Below are 20,194 nucleotides of genomic sequence, written 5' to 3'. Positions count from 1 at the left end.
TTTTGGTGTGTGTATGTATGTGTGTATGTGTATATATATATATATATATAATAATCTGCATGTATGTATATACAACACACATGTGCATGGTGCCCAGGGAGATCAGAAGAGGGTATTAGATTCCCTGAAACTGGAAATATACTTGTGAGGCCCCATGGGGGTCTGAGAACTGAACCCAGGTCCTCCGTAGGAGCAGCCAGTGCTGTTAACTGCCAAACCATCTGCCCGGGCCCAGAAAATAATCTTTGTAGTTTTAGTTCCTAGGCTGATAACTGACACATGTGTATATATTCCTTACTGCTGATGAGTGCAATCCCAGTTCTCTCGAATTTACTTTTTCAGGAAACTTTCTGAGGAACAGTTAATTACCCGGGAAGATGAAATGAGGACACAAAGAGTGACGACAGCATTCTTCCTGTGCACTACACCCTATTAAAACTCAAGATTGGTCCATGCCAACCCACACCATCCCACAACAGTAAGATGAAGATTATATGCATTAGTTTTGATTATCAAAGAATATTCAACTGTTTGTTATTTAAGTGGGAGGGATGCTGCTGTGTCCAGAGGACAGCAAAAAGCGGGGTCTTTAGAAGGTGAAAGGGGCTCAGGAGAGGGTTGTTGGCCCTTCTATTCTTATTTGGCCTCAAGCTATACCCACATGACAACAGCAAAAAATTAGGAAGGACTCCTCCCAGCATTTTGCTACAGTGGCATGGACAGACTTAGAGAGGTGACACCGTAGAACCAGAAAAACTGAAAAAAAAAAAAAAGAAAAGACAAATATGAGAAACATACAGAAGACATGGAAATAAAGTGGTGAATACTAGATCAAATATTAACTAAATATGTCTGCAAAAATTATGTAAGAGAAAAACCACAGAAGTTGCTTGATGGTGATCTTCATAGACTGCAAAGATGGATAAAATATATCACAAGAAAACTTTATATTCAAAAGTGGGGAAAATGTGTAGAAAATAATGTCAAATAAAAGATGCTACCACATAACTAAAAGTTTTAGTACAAAAGCAATATTATGCCGGGCAGTGGGGGCACATGCCTTTAATCCCAGCAGTTGGGAGTCAGATCTCTGTGAGTTCAAGGCCAACCTGGTCTACAAGCTCCAGGACAGTCAGGGACGTCCGTCCACACAGAGAAACCCTGTCTCAAAGTTTTTTTTTTATTTAAAAAGCCAATACTATATAGTCTGAGTATTCAAATGTTTTCCTTTTTAAGAATTTAATATTGAACATTACTCTAACATTATTAATTTGGCAAAATAAAATACACACACTTCCATCACTGAACAGTGGTTCATACATCCCTATTTTTACGATGTGCCCACACTTCATTTGGAAAAAAAAGCTCTTGGCTTTATTTCCTACTTTCTTGTCTTCTGTCTTCTGAAGACATTTTCTCCTAACTGCTGCTAGACAGACTTGCAACACACCTAAACGGTAGGAAGGACAGCAAGGAATCACAGATTTACTGTGGCTGGGGCACAACAGTAACCCCAACTTTGGCTAATGTCATTGAGAACAGCTTGGAACCGTGAGCTGTGATAGTCTGTTTCCCTTTTACCATACAAAGTAAACAAATAAATAAATGAAGCTTAATGAGAAATATAAAGTTAATAAACTAAGGTGTGGTGATACAAACTTTAATCCCAGCACAGGGGAAGCAAAAATAGGCAGCTCTCTGAGCTCAAGGCTGGCCTGGCTACAGAAAGAGTTCCAGGACAGCCAGGCCACAGAGAAAGCCTGTCTGGAAGCCCCCACCAAAATTAATAAGAGAATAAAATATGAGCAAATTTGAGACTGCATTGAACATAGGATAATAATAACCAAATATACACAAGAAAGTATTTGGTTTTAAGTGTATGACACTTAACACTGAATACTGTACTAATACTAACCCTTACTGAAGTTTCTTTCACAAGCAAAGAGGCTTCATTCAACCCCCTCCTCCCACAAAGCTGGTATTCATCAATTAAAATCTGAGTTAGAGAATAACAAACCATTTACTCATGAGAATAAAGAGCACTAGGCAGCAGCTAGCCAATCCTTTTATTTAAAAATAAGGCTCAAAAATCAAAATTACAAGTTAAGAGGAAGAATTTTATTTCTGATTTTAAAACCAGAGCATCCAATCTATGAGATCTTTCCTACCTTCATCTCTGAATGGTACGCTGACATCTGATAAACACCTCAGGAAAGCCATGGTCTGCTTCCCTAAGGAATTAGTAGCTCATAGCCCATGTCTCAGGGAAGAGCATTATGGCAAAGTTTACTGTGTAACCTCATTTCCTAAGCACAACTGAAGAAGCTGCAGACAATGACCTTCGTGTGATGAATCCTAGTACAAAAAGAGGAGTTCTGGCCGGGCGGTGGTGGCGCACGCCTTTAATCCCAGCACTCGGGAGGCAGAGGCAGGCGGATCTCTGTGAGTTCGAGACCAGCCTGATCCACAAGAGCTAGTTCCAGGACAGGCTCCAAAACCACAGAGAAACCCTGTCTCAAAAAACCAAAAAAAAAAAAAAAAGATGAGTTCTATTGAATTTCCTTTCCCGGGAGGATGACCAGGAAGATTTACCATTTGCTGGTGCTAAAAGCTTAAGCTGAAGAGTCACAATGGTAGGCAGGTAGTCACACCCAAGATAAAATTACAATACATCAGGAATTCTAAGCGAGGCGGACCAACACAGAGGGATGTAAAGTAATGGCTTGCTTCCTGGTTGCTTTGCGATTCTAAGCCATGAATGACTTAAGTGGATCTTAACCTTGATTTCAAAATAATGGAATGTGTTTCTTTTCCTTGAAATAAGTAAAGCCACAGCCCGGCACACTGCCTTTAATCCCAGCACACTAGAAGCAGAGTCAGGCGGATCTCTGAGAGTTTAAGGCCAGCCTGGTCTACATAAATAGCTCCAGGACAACTAAGACTACGCAGAGACCCTGTCTCAAAACAAACAAAAAGCCACCAAAAGGGAGAAAAAAAGATTAGTTAGAAAAGAATTATCAAATAACTACTCAAATATCTATCATATAAGCGTACACATTATGTGATTATATAACAATATGAGCAAAAAACTTCCCCCAAAGATTTTGCTTCAGCTGAGTATCTACAGTTCTCTGGGAACAGTTTGCTGAGCTGGTACAATGATGGCTCATGATCATCCCAGGAATGCATCTCCTTAGCTTGCAAGTGAGCATCAAAGTCTAAGAGAGGTAAGGGCATACCGAATATATCCAGAAGGTAGAGAGGAGACTGAGTAGAAAAATGTCAGCAGCTAGTAAAGGCATTTACTACAAATTCTTTTGTTATCCACTTTCCTATGGCGTGGGTGTGTATGCCTGTGTAAATGCACATCTACAAGTATACACGAAGGCCAGAGGACAACCTCGAACTCTCCGCGTGAACCACCCACCTTTATTGTATATAATTTTTAAATAGACTCTCAGTGACCTAGAACTTGCCAAATCTGCTAGGCTGGCTGGCTAGAACACCCCGGGGATCCACCCGTCTTTGCCTCTGCAGTGTACGCACAGTGTACGCACCACCATGCCTAAGGTTTTAGAAGTGGGTTCTAAAGATCCAAGATCTTTAAAGGCAAGCACTTTACTGACTGAGCTATCTCCCCAGCTCTTGCTATCTACTTTTGTTTTGAGGAAAGGCAATCACCTCATAATATTCACTTTATTAACACTTTGTCCATTGAGAGAGGTAGGACAGTGGCACTTTTCCCTCCTGTCCCAGTTTTAGGGTACTACTTGTTTCTTAAGATCCTTCCCATCTCCTGTGTTCCCAAGGGGTACACTATGCGTAAGTTGGTAGACAAACACATGCTTTATTTGGACAAATGTAAAAGGGTATCCCACATGATATATCAGTACAAACTAGTGTGTTCTCATAAGAGTAATACATAAATAACTTTGTGGAAAACTAATTTAGAGCCAAAGACAGTACACATACAAGAAAGTTCACAAGAAAAACTCCAGCAGCACATACACACACACATACACACACACATACACACACACACAAGCACAAAGCTTCACTGATATGGAATAAATGCAGTCGTTAGGCAACTTTTTAGTATAACTACCCATCAACATTTTGCTATGATGTCCTATGGAGCCAAGGGTGTGATGAAGTCACATTAACTGTGGTAGAATGAAAAGAAACTAAACAACCTGCTACACGTAAACTCAATGTTTATGAGCCTTAGACATGCTCTCTCCCCTCGGGGTTACTTTTCTGAGTTTGCATTCTGAGATTATTAAATACAGAAAAGGGTTAACTTATATTTTTTTTTTAAAAAAATAACAACTCCAGGATATTTCTGCTCTCAGGAAAGTAGCATATTTAACTTATGAGTTACATTCAACACAGCCATCAAAAAGGTATTAATTTTTGTGATAACATAAAGTGTGCCTACCTAGGAAGTAAAAAGAAAACAGAAGTTGTATCCAGAGTATAATTGCAAGTAAATATAAAGTACTTGTATGAACTGAGATGCTCTTATAACAGTAATAACTATCTGGAAAGCTAACTTAGAACCCACACACACACACACTTGCACACACACACAGATCATTAAATGAAAAAGGCTGGACAGACACAATAAAAAGTAGATTACCAAGGTGTTGCTATCATAGGGTCTTTAGGTCTTCTCCTTAAAACTGTTAATTACTACTCTGAGTTTACAATGCAGTGCAGTCACTGGAAATCATACAGAGCAGGGACCCCAGAGTGTCCCTATTTCATGTCATGATGCTGCCATTCAAAGCTGTGCCTTCGGTCACAGAGCTTAGACAACACTTTTAAAACATGTTAAGAAGGCATTGAAGTCGAGATGAAGAGCCGGCTCAGCCGCTAAGAGCAAGGACCGGGGTTTGATTCCCAGCACCACCTGTATATCTCCAGTTCCAGGGATCCAACACCCTCTTCTGGCCTCCACCAGCATCAGGCATGCACATGGTACACAGACACATAGGCAGGTAAAACATAGACACAGAAAAAAATAAATAAAAATAGAATGGAAACTAAAATATTTTAATTTTTATTTATTTATTTTTTGGTTTTTCGAGACAGGGTTTCTCTGTAGCTTTGGGGCCTGTTCTGGAACTAGCTCTTGTAGACCAGGCTGGCCTCGAAAAATAATTTTTAAAAGGTACAAAGCATGAAAAACAGTCTAGAGAATTTTTGTGAAAAGATTTTGAAGGTTATCACACTTAAAAGAGTCAAGTCTTTGGTGCTAGTGAGAGAGATGGCTCAGCTGTTAAGAGTGCCAGTTGCTCTTGCAGAGGACCTGGGCTCAACTCCCAGCACCCACACTGGGACTCACAGCCATCGCTAACTCCAGTTCTAGGGGATCTGATGCCTTCTTCTGACCGCTATAGGCACCAGGCACACCAGTAGCATACAGAACATTCATACACATGTTTAAAGGAGTCAAGACTGAGTTACCTATAAGATCCATGTATGTGGAGCCACTTTTTCCCCAGATTCTGCCACTGAAATTAGTAAACAAAATGGTAAACCATCCTCGTAGGAATAAAAAAACAAACAAAACACTGATTCAACTTTTCCAAGTCGCTAGAATTATATCAGAAAACTGTTTTATAGTAAGAGTCCTGGACACAGAGAAGGGCTGGCCTGAATATCAAAGGACAGAAGCCTTATTTTTTCCTTATAGAACAAAGAAAGTTCCCTTGTGATAACTACTCTAATTCTGTGTGGAGACGATTTTAACAATGTTATCATGGGAAGAGATTAATATTCAGACTGGCTAAATGTAAAACACCAAGTAAACACAAAGAGACACAATTAACACTGCTCAAAATTTAACATAAGAGCCACTGCCACAATTTTACTGAATTTCAAAAGCATCTTTTAGTAATTTCCTAATTTTTCAAGGCTCTGACACATAATTGTGAAAATGCCATGCAGGAAAACACCCACAAATAACTCAAACAACATGGGCAGAACTAACAGAAAAATTTTAAAATGTAAAAGCTAAAAACAAAACAAAGCAAACAAACGAACAAAAACTACTCAGAAAAGGAAACCTGTAAATCTACAATGGTTTCTAAGACTTCTGTAATAGTAAGTACAACAGATTTTCAAAAAATCATAACTATAAGTATCAAAAGAAAAACTAACATACAAGAAACTAGATGACACTTCTTCAAATAACCCAAAGAGCTAGTATTGTTGTGCTTGCTAAAAAAAAAAGTCATAGAACATTGAAATAATATAAAATACTATATAAAAACTTCAAAGCAGCAAATGAAAACTTTACAATTTAAAAAGTGCTGCGGATAGATTCTGCTTAATGAAGTTAGTCTGGTAAGAAGGCATGGAAGGGAAACGCATGCGTTCCCTAATCTAGAATTCAGGGCACAGTCCTGGTGTCCACCCCCTTCCAGGCAGACAACCATTGGGGCCTACACTCACTTACACATGGTAGACACACGGGGTCTAAAGAGATGCCTCTAAAGGATTCACTGTCTCTATCACTTCAAATGGATTATCAGAGTCAGAAATATACTTCTTATGAAATAAATTCCTAAGCTTCTCCCTAGAGAAGGGTGGAGCATGGACAAAAAAATCTCTATTTAAGTCATCATGAAGGGCGCCTCCAGTTTAAACAGTAACTGCATGTAACAATCCAGCCACATCACTTACACCTAACAAAATGTGTAAATCTTTTTAACTCCTGGTTATATGGATTTTTTTGAGATGAGGTCTTGCTCTCTCACCATGTTGCTCAAAGGCTCATTCATATCTTGCCTCAACCTCCAGGAGCAGCGGGCACATGCAGTGACTGTGCCTGGCTTGGGTGACACACACTCCTAGGTTGCTATGAGGTAAGTTAGAATTCTGTGGAGCGTTCTCCTTTTTATACCTTCTCCTTTTATTCTGTTCCTTGTTTGCCTTCTCAGTTAAACTCTGACATGGAAGCATTATGCTAAGTCCCTTGATTCAGTACTGTTTAGGCTAAAACAAGATTCCAGAAAATCCGCTACCTTTACAAGGCCTCCACTGTTCCACATCCTTTATTTGTTTGAGCAAAGGATTTGGGCCAAAGGGATGGTATTTGGCAAGGTGATCCAAACTCACAGCTATAGCCTGTCTGGAGCAAGAGCCAACAGCCAGACTCAACACAAACTGCCTCCCTCCAACAGTCTAGTCTGTAAGTCTTCAGAGTCGTGAAGAGTTTAAGAAAAAAATATCAAAAAGAAAGGGCATTAGGATTTCCAGGCTCAACTCTCAATTCTCTGCACCAATAATAACCATGGGGCAATGCTACACAAATGATTTAAACCCTTTTGGCTTCTTTCTTTCTTTTTTTAAATTAATTTATTTATTAAAGATTTCTGTCTCATTCCCCGCCACCGCCTCCCATTTCCCTCCCCCTCCCCCAATCAAGTCCCCCTCCCTGAGGCCCTTAATGTTTGTGCTGCTGGGGTTATACGTAGGAAGTGGTCTCCTGTGCCCATGTGTTGTAGAGTACTTCCCACTATCTCTTCTATCACGTTCAGTGTGTTCGGACTGATATTGAGGTCTTTAATCCTGGACTTGAGTTTTGTGCATGGTGATAGATATGGATCTATTTGGCTTATTTCTTTACCTAAAAAAGTAACTAAAGACCATATTCACTTCAGCTTCTAGAAGTAAATTTTGCTGACTGTAAATAATGAACAAGGATATAATTCATGTACAAAATTAGTCTCATTTCTGTTCATTTATGCTATTGTGAGTCTCAAAGCCCCTCCTACCTTCCAGAACCTGCTATTCAGTTCAATCATCCAAGTGATGCTCTGGGAAGACTGAGCTAGTGGAGTGAGAGCTGTCTGTCACTCAATTCTTCTGAAGACCATGTGGGGCTCCTGTGAAAGGCACAGGGCTATGCTTGCCTTGGTGGCTTCTTTCAGAAGTCACATTCAGCAGAAAAATGATGCTGAGCCAGGCATGGTTTTAAACCCAGACTGGGGAAGCAGAAGCAGGAGAATCTCTGGGAATTATAGGACAGACTAGTCTACATAGTGAGTTACAGGACAGCCAGGGCTACACAGTGAGACCCTGCCTCAAAGACAAAAGGGAAAAGCAACACTTTTGGAGTGGAAACAAATTGCAACAGATCAAGTGATTTGTTGTTGTTGTTGTTTACTGGTTTGTTTTTGTTTGTTGGTTGGTTTTTTTCTAGAGACAGTTTCTCTTTATGTATCCCTGGCTGGCCTGGAACTCAGAGATCTGCCTGTCTCTGCCTCCTGAGTGCTGGGATTAAAGGCATGTGCCACTAGGCCTAGCTCAGATCCAGTATTTAATATTTTTCAGATACTACTAACTGACTTTAGCAGCAGAGGGTTAATCTAAGTATTTGATTTTATAGAAATTTCTTGGCCAGGTAGTGACCTTTAATCCCAGAAGGCAGAGGCAGGTGGATCTCTGTGAGTTTGGGGCCAGCCTGGTCTATAAAGTCAGTTCCAGGACATGTTACACAGAGAAACCCTGTCTCAAGAAAACCACACACACATACCAAAACAAACAAACAAAACCAAATAAACAATTAGTATCAACAACTGAAAAGCATCATTTATGCTCAGATCTGACATTTTGACATAAAGTTTAAATACCTTCACTTTTCTTGCTTTTCCTTCTGTCCTGACACAGCTTCTTAGCATGAGCCATCAACCTGCCCTTCTTTAGAAGCTTTGTGCTGCAGCAGTGGCTCAGGTTAAGAGCACTTAACTCTGCTCGTGCAGAGGTCCCTTCCAAAACTCCAGTCCAGATCGCACACCTTCTTCTGACCTCTACAGGCACTAGGCACACACAGTGTACATAAATATGTGCAAGCAAAACATTCATATACATAACAAAAATAATACACCTTTTAAAAAGTTAAGAATAGACGTAAAACACTACAGGCCTAGAAATGTTGCCAAGTTATTGTATTTTATTTATAGATGGAGAATTCTGGTGCATGTATGCCTAATGTTTGCCTGGTGCCATGGAGGCCAGAAGAGGGTGTCAGATATCCTGAAACTAAAGTTACATCTGGCTGTGATCCCCTATGTGCGCCCCAGGGAATTGAACCTGGGTCTTCTGCAACAGCAGCCAGTGCTCTTATTTCTTCAGGTCATGATCTAGAAATTTGACTTCTTTGTCCGCCTCCAATAATGAATTTTATCTTTCCCTATGTATTGTCTGAAAGGACTGCAATCTAAGGCTCCTACACACACTGCACTCCCTCTGCTTGGTTCTGTTAGTAATCAGTCATGGGAAAATAATGACTGCAGAATTAAATCTAAGAGACAGCTAATAGTACCTACATCTCATGGGGTTGTTTAAGAGTAAAATGCCAAAATTCTGTGTCTGTCTGTCTGTTTCTCTCTTTTTGGTTTTTTGAGACAGAGCTTCTTTGTGTAGCTCTGGCTATCCTGAAACTAGCTCTATAGACCAGGCTGGCTTTGAACTCAGAGATCTTTCTGCCTCTGCCTCCCGAGTTCTGTCTTAAAACAAAAAAAAAGAGAGAGAGAGAGAAGAAAAAAGACTCTTGTCTAAAACAGTGTTAGCAATCAGATATAACACAAAGGTATGAACTAGACTGTATACTGACAGAAAAAAATAACATAACTAGTGTACAGGATATTACTGGACTAAGCAACCACTTGTCTGTGCATTTAAAATTCCTTCATGTAATATCGAATGACTACAGAAACATTGCTCACCCTTACTCATACCCAATTTTCTTACTCCCCTCTACTTGTAGAAATGCTCCAAGATGACCTAGTTGCCGCCCACTGCTGTGGGACAATATTCTTGTACCCTGTAAAGATTTATCACTCGCATTGGTTTAATAAAACACTGATTGGCCAGTAGCCAGGCAGGAAGGATAGGCAGGGCGACCAGACTAGGAGAATCCTAGGAAGGGGAAAAAGGCAGAGTCAGCCACCAGCCAGACACTGAGGAAGCAAGATGAGAATGCCTTCCTGAGAAAAGGTACCAAGCCACATGGCTAAACACAGATAAGAATTATGGGTTAATTTAAGTTGTAAGAGCTAGCTAGTAATAAGCCCGAGCTAGTAGGCCAAACAGTTTATAATTAATATAAGCCTGTGTGTTTCTTTGGGACTAAACAACAGCAGGACTGGGCAGGACAGAAAATTCTGTTTGCAATTCTCCCTTCTTTACTCCACTTCATTGAGACAAAATTCCTTGTTGATTTCCTGGCCTCCCTTTTAGCACAGTGCTGAACAAAGGTGACCACATTCTCCCTTAATTGTGGCACCACATCCCCATGGTTTCCCTGCTGTGGGACAATGGTCTATACCGTGTCAATTGTATTTTAATAAAATGCTGATTGGCCAGTAGCCAGGTGGGGTGACCAGGCAGAAAGTAGAGGCAGGACAATGAGAACAGGAGAATTCTGGGAAGAGGAAAAAGTCAGTCCACAGTCATCACAGGGAGAGAGAGGAGGCCAGACACAGAGCAAGATGTGACTGCCTCGCCAAAAAAGGTACCAAGCCACATGGCTAACACAGACAAGAATTATGGGCTAACGTAAGTTTTAAGAGTTAATAAAAAGCTGAGTGGTGGTGGCATACGCCTTTAATCCCAGCACTCAGGAGGCAGAGGCAGGCAGATCTCTGTGAGTTCGAGGCTAGCCTGGTCTACAGAGCTAGTTCCAGGACAGGCTCCAAAGCCACAGAGAAACCCTGTCTTGAAAAACCAAAAAGAGAGAAAAGCCTGAGCTAACAGGCCAATCAGTTTATAATTAATATAGACCTCTGTGTGAGTTGAGACTTAACGACTGTGGGAACCGAACAGGACAAAAACCTCAGTCAGTATTTCCCTCTGACCTTGCTGGTGGCCCTGTTGGTCTCCTTTGATGACTCACTATCCCTAACGTGTTAGGTTGTCTTCTTTTCTCCATGTCCACAATTCCATATGGTCTGTACCATTAGATAGCATACTGAATTCTAGACTCAAACATCCAGTGTAAGACACAAGCATTTGTCTGTTAGACAGACATCTCAGACACAGCTGGGTGAGAGAGGGGTCTCTTATCTGTTTTTGGACAGTCTTGTAGCTCTGATGGTTTGGACCTTGCAATCTGCCTATGAGACCTATCACTTCAAACCAGACTGAAGAACTCTTGATTTACTTCTCCAGTCCTTTCAAATCTACTCCCACCCCCGCCTATTATCACTAAATGTCAGTAATTTTCACCCAGTTGTTCAGATCAAAATATTAAAAGGTCATCCTTGATTTTCTGTTTGTTCCACATCTAAAATCCCCCCAGTGCTATCCAAATATACCTTCAAATGTGCTTGGAATCAGACTGCCCAGTTCTCCCCCAGGGAGGTCCAGAGACTGTGCTTTCTGAAAACATGACCTGTTACAACTAAGTCCAGGCCTCCATTTTGACCCCATGTAACTGCTTGAAATAAACCAGCAAAGATGACCTGGTAAAGCCTGGGATTAATTGTGGATGGGTTTATCCTCCTATCACAGTCCTCAAAGTTATTACCTAATTTGGGCCAGTACCTCTTCAGGTGCATTACATACAGCCACCTTGTTTGTCATGTTTTAGCAACATCTGTTTTCTTGTGGTTCCCCTGCCATGTTCAACTTATCCCTACCTACTGGCCTTCACTTTTGCAACTTTTCTCCTAAAATCTTCACACTGGCTCCTCCTACCCTTGATCAGATTTCTGACCATTCTGACATTTAAGAAAGGCAATGTCCTCGGCTCTCCTCTCCAGCCTCTTAATCTATTTCTTCTTACTGCTTCTTCTTTTTTTAAGTATCTATTTCATTATTTCCCTTTTACTTCATTAAAAAAGCCTGGGATGAAAAAGTAATCCTCTCTCTCTCTCTCTCTCTCTTTGGTTTTTGAGGCAGGGTTTCTCTGTGTAATTAGACCAGGCTGGCCTCAAACTCATAGAGAGCTGCCTGCCTTTAACTCCCAAGTGCTGGGATTAAAGGTGTGTGCCACCACCGCTCAGCAAAAAATTAATATGACTCTTCATTGTCAGGAAAAGCAGACAATATGAAACTCAAGCTCCCTAAAACTTCGTAATCCTGGTTCCCTTCCTAGAAGTACTCTGGGATGTGCTTTTGCATTATCTTTATAAAGTTCTTTTCTGTGCATAATGAAAGCAAATCATTCAAAGTATACCTTAGCTTCCCCAGTCATTGTATACAGATTGATAAATACAGTATAGTTCATTGATGAACAATTATCCTATCGACAGTTTTGAACGACTGCAAGCCGGCTGTTCACTTAGCTATTTTACTGGGAATTTACACATTCTCGGATTCCTATAGCTATGTCTTTTAAAAGAGGCCGGGAAAGGAACAGAGCAATTGAAAGGCTGGGCCCACTCCCCAGCACACCAGAGGAAAACAACAGAACAATCTAGTAGAATGTCAGAGGGGCAAACTGGTAATAGCACCCACATGGAAGCTCACAACCTTCTGTTAGTCTATAATCAGGCATGCACATACATGCAGGCAACACACTCATATATAAGTCTAAGAAAATTTTCAAAAGAATATTTTGAGAGGGGAGCTCGGGAGATGGCTCAGGGGTTAGGAGCACTGGCTGCTATTGCAGAGGCCCCAGTTTCAGTTCTCAGCACATATGCGGTCACTCACAAGGACCTCTAACTCCAGTTCCAGGAATCTGATGTCCTCTTCTTTCTCACGGAGGCATGTGCAGTGTACACACATACAGGCAAGCAAAACGCTCATATACATAAAATAATAACCCTTAAAAATAGGAATATGCTATAACTTTTCTTTTTTTGGTAGATGGTCAGTAAATCCCAGAAGGTACAATATAAGGGTGAGAGGAGTTAAGACCGGGAGGTGAGGCAGGAGGGGAAGAGACCGTAAACAGCCAATTTACAAATCCTATGAATGGAATGCAGAAGACAAAGGCTGACAAGAACCTCGAGGCTCTGTAGTTACTACAAAGACCTTCTAGCACCTTCTACCCACCAGTTAAAATGGCAGCTACTAGGGCAAAAATTCCTGGTTTGGGTGTGGTTGCACACACGCCTTTAATCCCAGTACTCTGGCCTGTGGATGAGTTTGAAGCCTGGGCCTGGGTTACACAATGAGACCCTGCCTAAAAATAAGTAAACAAATAAATAAAATACCCGTGCTGATTTAGCAGTGTGTGAATTCTGCCAGACCCCTTCAATAGATTCTGTGTGCTTGTTTCTAAACTGTGGCCAGTACGAAGCGGACTTTACACTTTACTGCCCATGTCCCTTTTAGTGACACAGCGCCACGCTCACTGACTAGCCGTACTTCCTCTTCTGACAATTTCCTCATTTAAAAAACTGAGTTGTGCCAGGTATGGTGGCACAGGATGAAGAGAGAGGAGAGGAAAAGAAAAAGGAAGAAATTGTTTTCTTTTTTATGTATTTCATAATTATTTTTAAAAACATCCCATTCTTGATGATTTACACATTAATGAGCATTTTCATTTCAAAATTTCAATCATTCATTCTAGGGTAATTTAAGACCTTGGTCCAATTGGACCAGGTTGTCCAATGAAAACCCTTGAGGCAAATCTGGCCACACTAGTTAGGAGGTTCACTGTCTGAAACTGTTCTGCACGACAATGCCAAGGCTGGTATGGACCACAGAGTAGAAAATATTATCTACCGTGTACAGAAAAAGTATGGACCTGACCTTAGGCCATTTAGGCCCCTGACCTGCTCAGTGGTCCAAGAACATAGCAGGTTCTTACCTCTTGAGTATTCCACGAAATGGGTTTCTACTTCCCAAATGCTCAGGCCAGTCTTTCCTTCATGGACTCTACTTCTAGTCCTCCCTGAGGCCAACACAGGCTTACGTCATAAAACCTGCAACCCTATAACTGTGCTATGGCATGCCTGTTTACATACAACAGTCAATCCTAGAACCCAGCAGTGGTACAGTTCTCTTCAGCTGAGGGAACCTACCTCTAGGGGCTTACTGTATTAACTAATAGACTCCCAAAACTTGCGTGTTCTCCTATGTTCTAGGTCAAAACAGTTTATTTTTAGTTTATAATATTTTTCCCTTCTCTTTAAATATTGGAGTGGGACAGATGTAGAGATCAGAGGACACCCTTGTGTGTCAGTCCTCCCCTTCTACCTTGCTCATTGCTGAGTACAGTAGGCTAGCCCACAAGCTTCTGGACAGTCTCCCGAGTACAGTAGGCTAGCCCACAAGCTTCTGGACAGTCTCCCGAGTACAGCAGGCTAGCCCACAAGCTTCTGGACAGTCCCCCGAGTACAGCAGGCTAGCCCACAAGCTTCTGGATAGTCTCCACATATGTCTTCATCTCTCTGTAGGACAAGTGATTACAGATGCAGGCTAGCATACCCAGCTTTACATGTGTTCTAGGGATCAAAGCCCAGGCCCTCTACTTTCGTGGCAAACACCTGACCCACTGAACCATCTCCTCAGCTCAGCTATTTCCTCAAAAAATGTTAACTGCTAATGGAAACATAAATAACGTGGCGCTGTAACTTTACGTCCATTTTTTTAGATTTGGTTGGCACCATCTATTACTAAGCATTTGTTTGTATAAATGCTACATAAGTTTGGAATTCTCTATATTTCTTTTGTTAGTAAATCAAAAGTGATAGAAAGGACCTGTGTCAGCGGGAATGATTTGTGCACCTAGAATTAAGGGGACGCAGTGTCACTATTTTACTAATGTTCTAATCGCTTGTAAAGATGCATGCGTGTGTGTTTTTGTTCCCTTTCAGCATAACATCTTCTATTCTCTTTATGTTAAACAGCTCTAGTCTTTCTGGCTTATTTTTCCATTAAGACTTTTCATTTATTTCACCAGTAATGGGCTTCATCAAGTGTATTTTTCAATTCAATTACTTAATGGGCCTTTAAACTTCTCTTAGTCACTAAATTTAGTCAAATTTGTGATTTCTTTGGTTTTTCCCCTTTCTCATTTGTTTGAGAGCATTACTAAGAATGCTGAGTCCACATATGCTTGCTGCCTTCATTTTAGAATTCAGATTTCTCCCTATCTATCTACATACCTATCTATACATCTATATGTGAAATTATACTTCATCCAGGTAAAGATTATTTTTTCATTTTCTAAAATGTGGAAAGTTAATCTCTGGTTTAATTTTGTTCACTATTTTAACAGAGTGGCCTATGGTTTATAGGCACATTTTGAAAATATGTGCTACATAGAAATATACAAATATCATCTTTTACTTAGACAGACGTAGATTCAGAGTCAGGCTTGCACACGTAGCCCTTGTGTAAAATGTATAGTCATCTCCTCCCATCAATTAAAAAGAAGTAATTTCCATGTATAAAACAGGACTATGATGATGAGAATTATGTTAAAGAAATACTACGTACCAGATGTCTACAGATAACTCCTGACATAGTACAAAGGGAAAATGTATTAATTCAGTCTTTCTTTGCCTTCATCTCACATCCGTAGCTACATTAATGTTATTTTGCGTCTATTTATTTTAGGAACATTATTACATTCCCTTAAGCAAGCCTAGCATAGTAGTGGACATTATTATCTCCATGATGGTGCCAGAAGGATAGAAACGGAGAGAAAACCCAAGCAACACAGAAAAACTGTCTCAAAACAAAACAAACAAGCCAGCAGGCCTAGTAGTAGAGGCTTATAAGCAAATGCTAAGGAAAAGGATTAAGATGGAGGACTGCACAGACCAAAGTGAGTTCAAGGCCAGCCTGTGTAACTTAGTCCTTTTACAACCCGTGTAGCCTGCATGAGGTCATCAATTCAATCCCCAGCACTCACACAAACAACAGCCACAACAATATAATCAAAACACCACCAGGAGCTGGGTACAGTGGCCCATACCATTAATCCCAGCACTCAGAAAGCAGAGGCAGGCAGATCTCTGAGTTTGAAGCCAGTCTGATTTACAGAGTTCCAGTATGGCCAGAGCTACAGAGATGGACCCTTTCTCAGAACACTACCATGAAAACACTTGCCTGAAGCAAAAGCAGCTTGGCAATATGGATCCAGAATTTGGGAAGATACTCAGTATCACAATGAGTCAGAGATGTTCATTGCAAGGGTTCTTATACAGCTACAAGAAATTAGAAACTCTTAGGAGAAATTCACACAAATATTATATTATAAAAAAGTAGACAAAATAACTAAACAACTTAAATGTTTATATCAGGTTTTTAAGAAAAAAGCAGAAAATTACTTATTAATAAAACTGTAGGAAAACAAAAACAAAAACTCGTATTGGAAAGAAATACACCAAAGGGCTTATAGAAATCGTTATATGGTCCTGAGATTGGTGGTTTTCTTAGTTTTCTAAAATAATCACCAACAATGAGAACAGTAGTGATGTATGGAGCACTCACAACATGTAAGCCAGGTTAGAAGACCATACTGTACTGACTCAGAAGATGCTCTCAGAACATAATCAGACAAAAACTCAAGCACTGTAACCTGCCTTTAGTTACGCTGAGAATTACAAAGAGCCTGGCTTCAAGTGTCTGCTCCTGATGTCCATACCACACAGGACAGCTCTATCTTTTTGTTTTTGAGACAGGATTTGTCCGTGTAGCTCTGAAGCCTGTCCTGGAACTCACTCTGTAGACCAAGCTAGTCTCAAACTCACAGAGATCCTTCTGCCTCTGCTTCCTAAGTGCTGGAATTAAAGGTGTGCATTACCACCACCTGGCGGGACAGCTCTATCTTATATCATGAAGTAAACCAATGGAAAGGCACCCGTCGGTTCCAATTGCATCGTCTCCACAGCAGCAGCAACATTTCCTTTCCATGTGGAGCTCAAACAGTTCCACTGCCATTGTCCTTTGGAAATAAGATGTGGCCACCCTTCTGGTATGGAATTTATCTTAGAAAAATTGGAAGGCAGCCACATGTGGTGGAGTATGCTTAATCCCAGCACTCAGGATGGAAGGTGAGAACAGAGGTAGGTGGATCTCTATGGTTTGAGGCCAGCCTGGTCTACAAAGTGAGTTCTAGGACTGCCAATACTGCACAGTGGGACCCTGTCTCAAAAGACAGACAAAAACACGTAACAAAACAAAAAATCCCAAGATAAATCTCCATCCTCATTTCCTGTTTCAATATTTAATTTGACCCCAGAGACGCTTAAGAGCTTTATTACACTGATAGGACTTCCAAGAACACTCTAGAGGTGCCAGAGCCAGCCAATCAAACTCACTTCTCCGACCTCTCTTCATGAACCTCTACCTACTTCACCACAAACGGCCCCCTCTCAACCACCTGTTCCACCTTGAATACATCTTCTCTCACCTGCCAAACCCTAACTAACACGAGCCCAGCAGGACCTCATCTTCCGTGAAATTTCACTCACTCCAACCCCTCCCTTTCTGAAGGGCCATTGTCCTCTGTGGATGTGAAAACCTCTCATTTGCTCCCTCTAGGCCAGCTTTCCCCACCTTTGCAATCTAAGTCAGTATGGGGAGGGGGAGAGGGGCGGAGGGAGGAGGGGAGAGTCTTCCTGCTACTTTTTTGTTTGTTTGTTTTTGAGACAGGGCTTCTCTGCGCAGCCCCTGCAGTCCGGGAGCTGGCTCTGTAGACCAGGCTATCCTAGAACTGAACAGTCCACCTGCCTCTGCCTTCTGAGTGCTGGGATTAAAGGCGAGCACCGCCACACCACACCCAGTGTGCCACATTCTTCATACCTGGCAAAGAAACACAGGCCCCACAGCCCTGCACACCTGTCTTCTGTTTATACTGTTTTAATTTACTTCATGTGTAACTTGATTTGGTTTCCTTAAAACCTGATTTCTTTTCCTAAAAAAAATGTTTGCAAAACCCAATATGATTAACAAATACAAGAAATTCCTCTGAATAAAGCTTGTTCACATCTCAACACAAATCATTCAGTAAAAAAACTGAATGCACACAAGCACTTTAACATTATATAAGAGAAAAATCAGTCATGAAAAGAACGAACATAACAAATATTGATAGTGAAAATTGTCATAGCAAGGATAACATTTTTTCACCCCAAAATGTATTCTACGCCTATTATGGAATGACAAAAGGCTTTTAGGGATGGAGACAGAAGTACAAAAAACATTTGTGATAGTCTTTCAATGGGAGGAATTCAGTATCCTAACTGGGGTGACGATGGAGCACATGAAGGCTCATGGAAGGTGGAGGCCACTTTTCAGAAGAGGAAAATGAAACAGACCCCAATGGGTTTATATCGACTCAAGTAAAAACAGTACTGCCAAGCCAAGATTCCCCACACCCAAGTGTCAAAGATTTTCAAAGAAACCCGCACCTCTAAACTACTATTTTCTCTTGGCAGTTCCAAGTTTTCAGCCGGGTCAGCCATTCTCTCGAATAACTGGGACGCAGGGTAAGGGAGCGGGTAGAAATCATAACCCTTCCCCAAAACCCAAATCCTCCACTACCTCATTAAGTACATTTTCTTATCACTCTTAAAGGAAAAAATTCGATAGGGAGACTTCAAACCCAGCAGGCCCTTTTGGTAAAGATGAACACATATGAATGGGCATATTCCGGACAAGTCAGTTCCGAATACTGATTTCATCAAACATGTTGCACTTAACAAGCATCTTTTCTTTAGGGGGCTAAGCACTGCTCACGTACTCACTGAAGCCATTCCTGTTTTACAGCAGGGACAAACTAAGCTTCTTCAGACAACCTTCCCAATTAGTGGACGGCCTCCAAATTCGTTTCTACAGTTACAGCTGATTTGCGACTGGCATGACAAAGTGAAACTGTAAACAATCCCTGCAAGGCCCACGTGATTTGAAGAAAAAAAAATTAGACAACGCGAGATCATTTCTAAGGAGGGGGAAGAAAGCCTTTCTAAAACCAGTTTGATTGTGGTGGCGGGTCTGTTCCTCGGCGGCCGTTCCCCCGTGCCTTGTACGGACAGGACACGGTCAGATGTGCAAGCCCCACAAACCTAAGCAAAACCCGTAGTTATAAACATTAAAATGATGAAAACACGTCGCGAGGCCAGCAGGCCCTCGGGGGAGGCGGATCGGCTGGTTGCAGAAATCGAGGTGTGTGAACTCCGGGACAAAGACCGGCGACCTCGGGTCCTAGCCCGGTGCGGCCCGATAGGCGCCGCACCAGCCCGCCCCGACAGCCGCCTTCCCGCCCCAGGACCGACCTCCCACGCCCTGGGGCGCCACCCGCCCCGTTCCGGTCCCGCAGGGCGCCCGGGGCGGCAGCTGTTGGGCTTAGAACCGCGCCGTCGCCGGCGGGCTCCAAACGGCCGGGCCGGGTCCTGGAGAGCCGGCAGCCGAGCTTCGTCCCCCTAGGCACGGTAGCGGGTGGGAGCCCGCTCGGCCGCTTCCGCCCCTCCGCCCCTGCCACGCACCCTCACGCCACCTACCCGGTCCCACACCATCCCAGAGGCCTCCGGTGCTCGGGCCTTCTGCCGAAGCGGCGCTGCCTCCCGTCCGGGGCCTGAAATGGCTGCGGAACAAAGAGAATGTGGGCTCGGGCGAGCGCCGGTCCGATTGGCCGGGGGGCGGAGCCCGGCGCGGGAATCTTCGGCGGCGGTCGCCTTGGCAACGGCGGCGGGGCTGGGAAAACCGCGGCCTGGGCCTGCGGGCCTGCGGGCCTGCGTCGGGCGGCGCACGACAGCGGTTTCCCGAGCGGGCCCCGAGGTCGCGGCCTCGGCCCCGCGCCCGTCCCCCCACGCCCTCGCGGCCCCGCAGGCCCAGCGTGGGGCTCTGTCGCTGCCCGGCCCGTGAGTGTGAACTAGATGCAGGGCCCTTCCCGGAGGTGACGTGCCCCGGCCACACTGTGTCCCCCCCGCTGTAGCCCCGGGAGCCGCCGCTTATCCCACAGCTTCCCCAGTACGAGGCAGATGGCTGTAGGCGGCCCGCTGCCCGCTTGGTACCAGACGGGTTTCTGAGCTGTGCTGCTGTGTAAACCAAATGAAACTATTTAGAAAATTAAATTTACTTCTCTAGGTCTGTATCTTAATATAAAACTACTTTATGTGCTTGGAAATAATTAGCGCTCCTAGCTTTATACAGCTACCATGAGAAAAGTACTGTTATTTCAAACTGAAAATGTTTTCAAATGGGAGAGGTAGACATGTTTAAAACCCATTGTGATGATGGTAATGAATAGATAAGAATTGTTCTCCCTCCCTGCGAT

At 42.5% G+C, this 20,194-nt stretch overlaps 1 protein-coding gene across 4 annotated transcripts in view; it reads right to left on the bottom strand.

Moving 5' to 3' along the window:
- Tnpo1 (transportin 1) overlaps positions 1–19,663 on the bottom strand; it is an 83,030-nt gene extending 63,367 nt beyond the window's left edge. Inside the window, exon 1 of one of the 4 annotated variants that reach the window (XM_013349661.2) lies at positions 19,419–19,663. In XM_013349661.2, coding sequence (XP_013205115.1) covers positions 19,419–19,433 — 15 coding nt within the window. In that variant the 5' untranslated portion in view covers positions 19,434–19,663. Of the gene's footprint in view, positions 1–18,665; positions 18,686–19,193; positions 19,213–19,418 lie in introns of those variants that run through there. The other 3 variants (XM_005356431.3, XM_026783690.1, XM_026783689.1) reach the window with 3 other exon arrangements.
- Positions 19,664–20,194: the final 531 nt, after the last annotated feature.

The sequence above is a fragment of the Microtus ochrogaster genome, chromosome 19 (assembly GCF_000317375.1).
Source record: "Microtus ochrogaster isolate Prairie Vole_2 chromosome 19, MicOch1.0, whole genome shotgun sequence".
Taxonomy (NCBI): Eukaryota; Metazoa; Chordata; class Mammalia; order Rodentia; family Cricetidae; genus Microtus; species Microtus ochrogaster.
The sequence above is the reverse complement of the archived record's forward strand: the minus strand, read 5'-3'. Positions and strand labels throughout refer to the sequence as shown.